This window comes from Xenopus laevis, chromosome 7L, assembly GCF_017654675.1.
Source record: "Xenopus laevis strain J_2021 chromosome 7L, Xenopus_laevis_v10.1, whole genome shotgun sequence".
In the NCBI taxonomy this organism is placed as follows: Eukaryota; Metazoa; Chordata; class Amphibia; order Anura; family Pipidae; genus Xenopus; species Xenopus laevis.
The window spans coordinates 82,297,072-82,309,207 of record NC_054383.1 but is presented as its reverse complement, the minus strand read 5'-3'; the positions used below and the strand labels follow the sequence as shown (position 1 = coordinate 82,309,207).

The 12,136-nt window shown below is 38.4% G+C and overlaps 1 protein-coding gene across 21 annotated transcripts in view; it reads right to left on the bottom strand.

Moving 5' to 3' along the window:
* LOC108696447 (pleckstrin homology-like domain family B member 1) overlaps nucleotides 1–12,136 on the bottom strand; it is an 80,261-nt gene that overhangs the window by 51,030 nt on the left and 17,095 nt on the right. For all 21 annotated transcript variants that reach the window (XM_018225826.2, XM_018225819.2, XM_018225813.2 and 18 more), the window contains one exon: nucleotides 10,930–11,100. In XM_018225826.2, coding sequence (XP_018081315.1) covers nucleotides 10,930–11,100 — 171 coding nt within the window. The remainder of the gene's footprint in view (nucleotides 1–10,929; nucleotides 11,101–12,136) is intronic.

Below are 12,136 nucleotides of genomic sequence, written 5' to 3'. Positions count from 1 at the left end.
ACACTATTATTTAGCCTCCAATCTGTTGTTTCTTTTTCCACATTACTTCTCTTCATTCCTTCCCCTCTCTCATACTGTCCTGTCTGTCTTTCTCCCAGTCTCCCTCTGGTAATTATAGCTTTGCTAAGTGATGGTTATACATAGTAACATGACAGTGAAATCCAGAATATTTCAGATGCATTTTTCTTGTTCACATAACCCTGCTGCAACAGTATCCCTCTGTGCACTGAGCACCACAAGTCCCAGTGCCATAAAAATACTTTAGCAACTGAACGCCAAAGCTACAGGTAATACTCCAAAAAAAGTAAGTCTTCATCCCATATCTCATTTATGGGTGCAAGTACAATGTGTTAAAATGTATGTAAATCACCATTTTCTTACATTTAATACAGTTTCCCCAGAATTCCAGTATCACTACAGGAACTGGATAAGCAAGATGCTGATGCAAATTATGGCCACTTTGGTAAACCACATGCAGAAGTTTTTCCTATTGATTTAGTATACAAATTGTGTAACTTCAGGCAAAAGGCATCGGTAGGTGTAAGCCAGTAGTTGTGTAGGTACAACAACACTAAAGGAACTCCGGAAGAACCACCATCTCAACATGTAAGTACTAAGTAGATTGTTCAGGAACAAGTTACCTTTATGAATAGTATCTAAGTGCGCACAATTTTATGTTAATTTTAACACTTTGCACTTGGAGATTGTTTTAATATCGCAAAAGTGTAACAACACATGTTACATTTAACCCACATGGTGCTAATCAGATTCAAATATCTAAAATCCAATGTTTGTAAGCATTAATTCACCTGTGCCACTATAGTGGCATTTCTATTGTGTATGGTATGCTTTTGATATCATTCAGCTTGCTCATTTGATATCTCTTACCAGAACTTGATGTGATTTTTAGATTTTTGCGAGTTGCTACTCAACTCAAACTCAAAGGTATATACAGAAGAAATAAATCACACCTGCCTTGCATCCGCCATTACTGAAGCAACAACTAATACAACACAGACATCATAAAACTAAAATTGATATGATGTAAAGACATGGAAAAGGAGGAAAGGCATAGCAAAACCTACTTTGTGCTCTGCACCTACATTTTCTAATATTTGTATTTATTGCAGGTACCTGTCCTCATGCAGTACTTTAAATTTCATCTAATTGTGCCTTCGACTGCCTCCAACCCATATGTCATTTAAGATTTTTCTAAGAGGGCCAGCCTTACAGTTTGGGAACCTCTGCATTAGAAATAACAGCAACTTTTGTTATGATTGAATTCTCAATAGCTTACTTCCTAATGATTAGATTGGCAATATTGATACATCCTAGGGATGTGCCAAATCCACTATTTGGGATTCAGCCAAATCCCAGCATCCTTCATAAAAGATTTGGCTGAACACCGAACTGAAACCTAAGATCTGTGATCCCCAACCCGTAGCTCGTGAGCAACATGTTGCTCTCCAGCTCCTTGGATGTTGCTCCCAGTGTCCCCAAAGCAGGTGCTTATTTTTGAGTTCTAGTCTTGGAGGCAAGTTTTTGTTTCATAAAAAACAGATGTATTGCCAAGTCGAGCCTCCTGTATGCTGCCAGTCCATATAGGAGCTACCAAACAGCCATTCCCAGCACATTTGTGTCACATCCAGGAACTTTTCTCATGCGTGTGTTGCCCTCCAACTTTTTTACATTTTAATCTGGCTCACGGTAAAAAAAGGTTGGTGACCTTTGCCTAAGATGGTAAGGGAAAAAGTGGAAAAAATGTGTTTTACTTCATTATTTAGCATATGCAAATTAGGATTTGGTTCACCCAGGCATGAGCATTCTGCCGAATCCTGCTAAAAAAGGCAGAATCCTGGATGAATCCTGGATTCAGTGCATCCCTTATACATACTGGTTTATTCTATTTCTGGATTCAATATGTTATGCCAAAAGAAAAAAATCTCTTGAGCTCATTATTGTAATATAACATCTTAAATCAGTAGCCTTATTCAGTGGGTCTAGACTACATTAAGTCAGCTTGTGGTCCACCATGGGAAAGTAAACCTTATACTTTTTGCACCTTCCTGACCTTATGTGGTATCGCTATTGACTTTGGGTAACAGCTGCACACTGCAGCTCAGTTCAGATGTGGGGTATAATCATCTAAATTGAGGACAAATTACATTTTTTTCTGCCTTCTTGTCACTGCTGTGCAGCACAATATCTCTTTATAAATAAATAAATAAAGTAACGCAGTGACATATTCTGGAGTAGTTACTGTCTGATTACATATCACACCCATGTGTTTCTTCTCACCATACGGATCTCATATGAATTGGGAAAAGCAACTCATTCTGTACATGCATGTTCAAACAAAACTTTCCATTCACATCTGGTACTCTCCATATTTTTTTTCCTCTTTTAAACAGCCAATTTTTCACTCTCAGTAGAGCAACTTTTAAAATTACCCTTCAAAGCAAATTTTCCTTTCAAACGTGGCCAACTTAAGTCACACATGTTAATATGCATTCAAACACCCAGTCTGCGACCCTCCAGCTGTTCTTGATTCCCACTAACCCACAACAGTTGATGTATACCAGTAGTTTTGCAGCTAATTCCTTTGTGTACCTATCCTCACATGACTTTATTTTCCAAATTACGGAAAGACCTCTTATCTGGAAAGCCCCAGGTCCCAAGCATTCTGGATAACAGGTCCCATACCAGTAGTATGTAGTGTGAAAATATGAATGAGAATATGTGTCTCACAAGAATATACTGTATCAGTATACTGTGCACATATCTACTGAAGGACAAAACATTTACATATGGTACAAATAATAGGTGACAGACTTTTTGCTTCAAACTGCACCATGATCTTGCTGCATTCTGAGGCATGGTAATAGAAAGAGCCTGGGGAGCCAGCCAGCAATGTGTTCAATTTAGCTGTATCAGAATTTTGTCCAACAAATAGAAACATTCCTCTCTCTGAAAAATACTTCTCTTGAAATGTGTCACCAAAATAGGACAAAACATTTCTTACAGAGTGATCAAGCAGATGTAGGACCGGTTTGTAACAATGCTGTATAACATCATTTTTTTATTGATACTACCAGAAAAATTGAAATATTTTTTATTTAAACTAAAAAGGAATCTAATGAAGCCAAGTGTGTGCTAGTTACTACACCAGAAGTGTCCTAGTTAGATCTCTGTAGAAGTGTAAAAATGTCTCACAATAAAACTCAGAATGGCCAGAATCTGTTAATAAAAGAAGCAGCACCAACAACAGTGAAAGAGTGTTAGTACTGGGAACAAAGGTCTTACCATTAAATAAGGTATTTTGGTGAATGGGGAACTGAGAAGTCCACTGGATAATGAGCTAAGGTTAGAGCCTTAAAGGAACAGTTCAGCGTGAAAATAAAAACTGTGTAAATAGATAGGCTGTGCAAAATAAAAAATGTTTTTAATATAGTTAGTTAGACAAAAATGTAATATATAAAGGCTGGAGTGAACAGATGTCTAATAAAACAGGCAGAAAGAATCCAACTTCCTGCTTTTCAGCTCTATAACTCTGAGCTAGTCAGCGACTTGAAGGGGGGTCACATGGTACATTTCTGTTCAGTGAGTTTGCAATTGATCCTCAGCATTCAGCTCAGATTCAAAAGCAACAGATATGACCCACGTGGCCCCTCTCATGTCTCTGATTGGTTACTGCCTGGTAACCAGGGTAACCAGTCAGTGTAAACCAAGAGAGCTGAAAAGCAGTGTTCTAACTGACATGTTATACATCAAATCACTCCAGCCTTTATACATTACAATTTTTGGCTAGCTAACTATATTAGAAACATTTTTTATTTTGCACAGTCTATCTATTTACCCAGTTTTTATTTTTACACTGAACAATTCCTTTAATGCTTCCCAGTCTTAAAATCAGTAAGCTCTACATCCCCATTACTTCTGGGGTGCTGCAGTGCCTCAGGCTGTAGTTAGTGCATGCATAATGGGAATACCTTGAGGCAGCACAATGCTTTATGTCTAGTGGACTTGGAGTAGGAGGACTGTGTGCAACTTCATATAGCAGACATTCAAAGCAAAGCCTGTTGTGGGTATAATTCAATATCCATCTGGAATTTGTGGGCTCTGGCAAAGTCCAGAGGGCTATTGAAAGATGCCCTAGACAGTCGCTATTTAGTGGGCTGATGGAGGGCTGTTTAGGCCTCTTTGAACTTGAAATGCCAGGGCCTATTTTAAATCACAGTCTATACCTGTCTGGCATGTCAAATTTGGGTGACACAAAGGATAAAGAGATACTGTATAAAGAGAGAAGAAAGTGCCACATGAATTCTACAAGTTTGGCCATATTCGGCCAGATTTTTTTTTTCACTAAGACACTGTTCTAGCCGTGAAGCACATAAGTTCTATGTATATAGGTATGCCATTTAGGAGAAATAATTTAACTGAACTTTAAGGGGGTTATTTACTAAAACTCAAATTACTCGAACTCGATTTTTATTATGAAAACCAAGTCTAACAAACTCCCTTCCAAGAATTGAACTCATTTATCAACAACTTTTCTCGTAAAAAATCGGAGCAACAAAACGTCGCTACAAAATTGAGCGTCAGTTCGTATTGTACGATTGTGTCGTCTTTTTTGGATTATCGGATAAAAAAACAGATTTTGGATTACCCAACGCAGATCATAATGTCACGAAACAACTTCAGGGACATCTGCCACTGACTTCTACGTGACCTCGACAGGTTTGAGATGGAGTATTTTCGAATTCTACAAGTTTGGCTACATTTGGCCAGATTCTTTTTTCACTAAGACACTGTACCAGCAGTGTAGCACATAAATTCTATGTAATAGGTATGCCATTTAGGAGAAATAATTTAACTGAACTTAAGGGGGGTTATTTACTAAAACTCTATTAATACTCAAACTCGATTTTTATTAAGGATGCACCGAATCCAAGATTCGGTTCAGGATTCGGCCTTTTTCAGAAGGATTCGGCCGAATCCTTCTGCCTGGCCGAACCAAATCCGAATTTGCATTTGCAAATTAGGGGCGGGAGGGAAATTGCGTGAGTCACAAAACAAGGAAGTAAGAAATGTTTTCCCCTTCCCGCCCCTAATTTGCATATGCAAATAAGGATTCGAATTCGGTATTCGGCCTCATCTTTCGCAGATTCGGTGCATCCGTAATTTTTATTATGAAAACCAAGTCGACCAAACTCCCTTCCAAGAATTGAAAAATGTAAAAATCGGTGCAACAAAACGTCGCTACAAAATCGAGCGTCAATTCGTATTGTACGATTGAGTCGGCTTTTTTGGATTAGTGGATGATAAACCCGATTTTGGATTATCCAACGCATATCACAATGTCAAGAAACAACTTCAGGGACATCTGCCATTGACTTCTATGTGACCTCGACAGGTTTGAGATGGAGCATTTTTGGATCCAGATTTTTAGGAGCCTTGGGGTATGATAAATCTCTACAAATTCGAGTTTTTATTTTTTTCATGAAAAATTCGAGTTCCCCCTAAAAACCTCGACCATAAAAAAAATTGAGGTTTAATAAATGTAATTCAAAGATACACCGTTTTATGTTCTTGCTGTACAAGCTAAGAACAGCCATGTGGTGTCTTGTCTCGCTTAGAACTGGTTCTGGCAACACCCATAGACACCCTAGCAATTAGATAATTCCCCAATATAAAAATGAAGGTGGTCATACATGGGCCAATAAGTGCTAATGACTCTGTCCCTCCATACGAAGTTGACATCTTTTTGACGTGTATTTGGGGCACAACCAATGGTCTGCCCGACCAATATCTATTGGGTTCTTTCCTGATTGGTCTCCCTGGGCAAACATTATAATTTGATCTGTGACCAAGGGGCCAAAATTACTGGATCATCCCAAATTGGCCCAGTGCATTGTTGGCCAAATCAGGGAAATATCTGTATCACTATAATACTAGTTCATTTATTTTACTAGCTACCGGAAATATGCTAGAAGCTCTTCAAGACACATAGGTGTGGTGCAACAGAAACCTATGCACAGTGATACAGGATGATAATGAAAGCATACAATTATAAGGCCAGAGCTATGCTAATCAGTGATATTTTTTTTAAAAAAATCTCCTGAGAGAAATTGTTACTAAATTAATTTTATGTAGAATATTACAGTAAAAAACACTGTACCCTCTGGCAGCGTATTTGTTAAGATGAGTACATAATGTACTCATTTCTAGTCACAGACACTGAATTTTTCCCCAGGATAAAATTCACAATTGAAAATTTAGGAGGCTTTTATGTTTTATACAGTCACATCTGCCTTGGTCTGCTGGGGGCACAAAAAAAAATGCAGATCTAGGGAGGAGAGCACTCCATAAAGAATCTGTTTGTATGCACACAGGCTAAAAACATTCTTGTGACTTAAAAAATGAATATTTGGATGGAAGCAGTAACTAGTTCCAGGAATAAAAGCTGCAGCCCAAAAATACGATGAAGGCATTTTCGTGAGACTACATGGAATGGCAGAATGTAGTGTTTTACATGTGGCAATTCCACTGGATTTGGGCTGCCAGGTATTTTCAGGCGCTTTTCCGCCCGTTGTGAAATAAAGCTCAAAACCCCCCCCCCCCCCCACCACCACCACCGTCGGTCCAGCCCTTTAAAGTTGCTATCTCTCGTGCATCTCCAGCATCTCAGTAATCCAGGTGCAGACTCTCTACTGTTACAATGTGCTACGTTAGTTTACATTTCTCAGTAGGGTCTGTGGAATGTTAGCAAATATTGTATAAATTATAACAGCTGCCTGAAACTCAGGGATTATGCACAGCAGTACCAAAGATAAGAATATACTAAGTATCAACTAATGTAGCAAATTAGAACAGTTTACAATGGACATGAGGGATGTGAAAAGAAAACACTGTAATTTTGATATTGGAAAAATGGTCAAAAAAATGAAAGCAGTTAAAAAAAAGTCTTTGGGGCAGATTTACTAAAGGGCAAAGTGACTAACGTTAACGAGAATTCGCCAGCGTGATGTCATTTCGTTACTTCACCAATTTACTAACGGACGCAGGCGTAATTTCGCTAGTGAAGGAGCCCTGGACGCAACTTCGGATTTTTGTGAATTAGTGTTGTCCTGGCGAATCTACGCCTGGAGAAGTGTTGCGATGTGAGTGAAGCGGATGCTAGCACAAATTCGCCGCTTAGTGAATCTGCCCCTTTATTTCTCTAAAAACAAGGAAACTGAAAAAAAGTGTTTGGAGCAACCCCTTTAATTTGTGCAGAAAAATTACACCACCTTATCCTTTCTTTTGGAAATTTTTATTTCATTAACTCACTGTGTTACATACAGTATTACCCCTTGTTTGCTGAGAGCAAAGGACTAGATTCTGTATATGCAAGGTAAGACAGATATTCTTAAATACAAATCAAGAGGGTCTTCAATAAAAATTCACTACTGTAATGAGGTCTGCTAAAGTAATGTAGGTCTCATATCACTTAAAGGGTTAAAAATAACTTCTAGCTTTGCTGTGGATATACTGTGGTCAGTCTTTCCACATCCTGTTTAGACCCATCCTGGCCCCCCCACCAAGGCTTGTCTGCGACCCACTCCCAACCCCCCAGGAAACTCCCCACTCTGTCTACCCTGCAGGCATTGAATATGTTAACGCTTTCTCTTCCAGTAGTAAACAAACCTACTGAATACTTGTCAAAATGTAATACAAATGCTTTCCTTTCATATGCAACCACTTTAGAGTCCCAGACAAAGATTCTGCATAATGAGCTTAAGTTTTAAGTTAAAATAAGTGAATATGCAACACAAAACTCTACATATACCGTGTTACCAAGCAAGTCCAAAAAGTATGCTTTTGTTTCTTGAAATATTATTAGATCATTGTTTATTCATGATAGAAAGATCAAACCACAGATAATGAAATACTTGTGACCTAAGTTTAAGGGTCAGGCCACACTGGGCGTTTTGGGGAGATTTGGTCACCTTCCCTCACTCTGCGCCGGCTAAAATGAAAAAAAAAAAATGCCGGCGCTAATCACACGCATCGATTTGTTTTCCGAAGTCGCCCAGGAAACTTCGGGCGACTTTGGAAAACGAAATGACATGTGTGATTAGCACCAGCGTTTTTTCATTTTAGCCGGCACAGAGTGAGGGAAGGCGTTTGGGGAGATTGGTCGCCGCAAAAACTAGGCGATTAATCGTCAGATGACCAAATCTCCCCAAAACGCCCAGTGTGGCCTGACCCTTAGAGCCAGTAAAAAATAAGGCTGCTGCAGTAAAATGCTGCTGCTGCATCTCTACTTCCACCACTAACAGAGTTAAAGTTGTGCTGAAGCAGACATAGAGAAGGGGCATGTCTTAAGTGGCTATAACCCCCCCCCCCAAAGGAATGTTAACCAATCCCCTAAACTTAACTACAGCTTCAGCTAGGCACCAGGGGCGTAACTATAGAGGAAGCAGACCCTGCGGCTGCAGGGGGGCCCAGGAGGTATAGGGGCCCCACGAGGCCCTAATTCATATACAATTTCAATAGGCACATTAATTTTAGAAAAAAAAGGAATAGCTTAAGTGCTGGGGAATGTAGAAAAGAGTGCCGCATCGCCTTCTTGCTTACAGTATCTTTTAAACTTGTCAAATGTCTAAAGATCCATTTTTTCACTATATGCCCACACCGAAGTGGGCAACATCCCTCCGGCCAAACAAATGAATTACAACGATGGGAATAGAGGCTGTGAGGACAAGAACCACATCTGGTTACTAGAAGGACTGAATTGGCAGCTGTTATTGGCCAGTGCAGAGCCACCCTATTCTCACTGCTGCACAGGGTTGTGTGCATGTGTAATAGCAAAAAAAACATGGTTTTCCTTTTCTAAGTGCCAATATTGCTCGTTTGAGCTTGTGCAATGCTTGGTCAGTGAGGGCCAAAAGAAAGATCATCATCATCACCATTTATTTATATAGCGCTGCCAAGATACGCAGTGCTGATGGTGATCCTTACAATATTACACTAATCAGAACCTTTTTTACAGAAGGAGCACTGTCCTGTATGACCTTAGCAACTATAACAATCTGCACTGCCAGTGATTTATGGGGGTATTTACTAAAACTGGAATTTATCTAAATTTTTTATTAAAACAAAGTTGACCTAACTCTCATCCACTGATTTCTTGATAACTCATTTATCAAGAAATCAGCTTGAAAAAGTCGGTGCAGGAAAAAGTCACGACAAAATCGTATCAAATCAAATGAACTGACACCGAATCGCTTGATTTATTTCAAGTTGTTGTCCAAAAACCCTTACTTTTTTAGATTATCCAGCATAGATCACTATATCAAAAAACAACTTCAGGGACATCTGCCACTGACTTCTACATGACCTTGACAGGACAGTAGTTTCGGATTCAGATTTTTAGCAGTTTTGGGGTACAATATATTTTTTCCCCTTTAAAAACTCCTCCTATGTATAGGCCCCTATGTATTTCCTTATAATGTAAACTATTTCTTAGCCTAATTTATATGTCAGATAAATTGTTTAAGCAGAGTCAATTTTAAGCAATAATAATAGTATTTGTAAAAATTATTTGTTTTATTTTTGCTTTTAAGCATTCTGAATAATAGATCCTGTACCTGTACTATTGTTTTGTGTACCACATATGTCTTGAAGTTTGTTTCTCCTGTCAGTCTTATTCTGGAATAGAGTCATCTCATTTAATAATTACTCTTTTCAACTAAGGTTTGCAAAAATAGCTTCTTTCTTGGTGATTAAAGAGATTAACAAGACAATACTGGTTAATGCACAAAGACCATAAACATAAAAATACAGTAAACAGCTTATTTCCATTTGCATTTATGTGCATTCTTATTTATTTCAAATTCATGCTTCAAGAGCAAATAGGGGCAATATGTGTTGCTAACTTTGTGCATGATCCCAACATTATTCAGCTCACTGGCTGACACTGAATGAATTTCCACAACTAGAATGGTTGCAAACAGGCGGGAACAAATATGCATTATCGATTCAAGAAATATTTGTAATAATAACAAAATCCAGAAAGGACTAGGCTTCTTGCTATAGCTGCCAAATAAGAGATCTGTACAGCTCCAATTTGGAGAAAGCCACACAAGACCTGGACCCACAACCTGATAATGGACCCACACAATGCATTTGTACATGCTCAGACCATCTAAACCAGTGTTCCTCAACCAGTAGCTCGTAAGCAACATGTTGCTCTCCAACCCCTTGGATGTTGCTCCCAGTGGCCTCAAATCAAGAGCTTATTTTTGAATTCCGGGCTTGGATGCAAGTTTTGGTTATTTAAAAACCAGGTGCACTGCCACACAGAGCCTCAATGTAGGTTGACAATCCACATAGGGACTACCAAATGGCCAATCACAGCACTTATTTGGCATCCAAAGAAATTTTTTCATGCTAGTGTTGCTCCCCAACTCCTTTTACGTCTGAATGTTGCTTATGGATTCAAAAGGTTGGGGATCCCTGATCTAAACAACCTGACCAGTCACAGATATTTCTGCAACTGGACCAACAAACTGACACTCTGCTTTGAATCATAGAAGCAATCTCATCAAAACATGGAACTGATGCCATCAAAGGTTGGGCAAAGGAAGGGAAAAAGAAGTAGAGCTAAATTCTCTACTAGTACAACCTGCAGCTTTTAGCTATCCACCCAGTACTAGCATGGCTCTACCCATACCACAACAAATAATTTAGAACAAACTGCACACATTGGAACTTGTGTGGAACTTAGACCTATAATGGGTGATGAAAGGTCCAGGACTGTTACAGGATAGGAGACCGTAACACGGTGAGAACATGTCTCTTTTGGCCTTAGTCATTTATATGATTCTCTCTTAAAGTTCTTGTAGATTAGATATTTCTCCAAGTGCTATGAAGAATTAACCTTACCTTGCGTCAGGCGTGTGGGTTGGGTGATGGGCAGTCCATCGATGGCACAAGGGTTTCCACATGGGTACAGGGTGAGGTTTCCTCTGATGTTTTCAATGTAGCAATGTTCTGCAGCAATACCAGGTCCCTGTAGGGGGATGTCCTTAGAGGCATGACCCAGGGTTGTCCTCCCTTAGAAAAAGTAATGTCGAAACAAAATAGATATATGGAGCAACTGACAGAAGCATAAATATATGTTCAGTGTTAACATATACTGTAGTGTAGCTGATATATAGAGTCAACTACATTTTAGAGAAAGAGTTGTGTCATCATAGCATCATCAAATTCATATCACATCCATAAGCATAATATAATATTTAAGAAGTCAAGACAATGGCAGGGTTGTTTGAAACATGTGGGTGGTTATTTTAAAGCACAACTGTTTTTTATAACAAAAAAAACTATCGCCAATATTATATTTGGATATATTGAATGGCAAGTAGAATAAAAATTGTATTGGTCTTAAAGGGGTTGTTCACCTATGAGTGTTCATGTTTTATTATTTGTGGTTTTTGAGTTATTTCTATTTTTATTTAGCGACTCTTCTGTTTTGTTACTACGGTCCAAATTATCCTAGCAACCACACATGGATTTGAATAAGAGACTGGAATATGAATAGGAGAGGGACTGAACAGAAATAAGAGTAATAAAAAGTAGCAATAACAATTGTTATTGTAAATTGTAGCGTTAAAGAGCAAAAACAAGGCCAATTTCAAAGTCGCTTAGAATTAACCATTCTATAACATACTAAAAGTTAACTTAAAGGCGAACCACCCCTTTAATTAAAAATATGGAGGCTTTTAGTATGATATAGAGAGTGATAGAGAGACAATTTGCAATTGGTTTTAATTTTTTATTTTTATTTGTGGCTTTTGAGTTATTTAGCTTTTCATTCAGCAGCTCTCCAGTTTGCAATTTCAGTTATCTGGTTGCTAGGATCCAAATAATCCTTGCAACCATGCATTGATTTGCATGAGAGACAGGGATTTGAATTGGAGAGGTCCTGAATATAAAGATAATAAAAAGTAGCAGTAACAATATATTTGTAGTCATTTGAAAGCTGGAGATGAAAAAGGCAATTCATGCAAAAACGATAAAAAAACAATTAATAAGACCAGTTGAAAAGTTGTTTAGAATTGGCCATTCTATAACATACAAAAGTTAACTT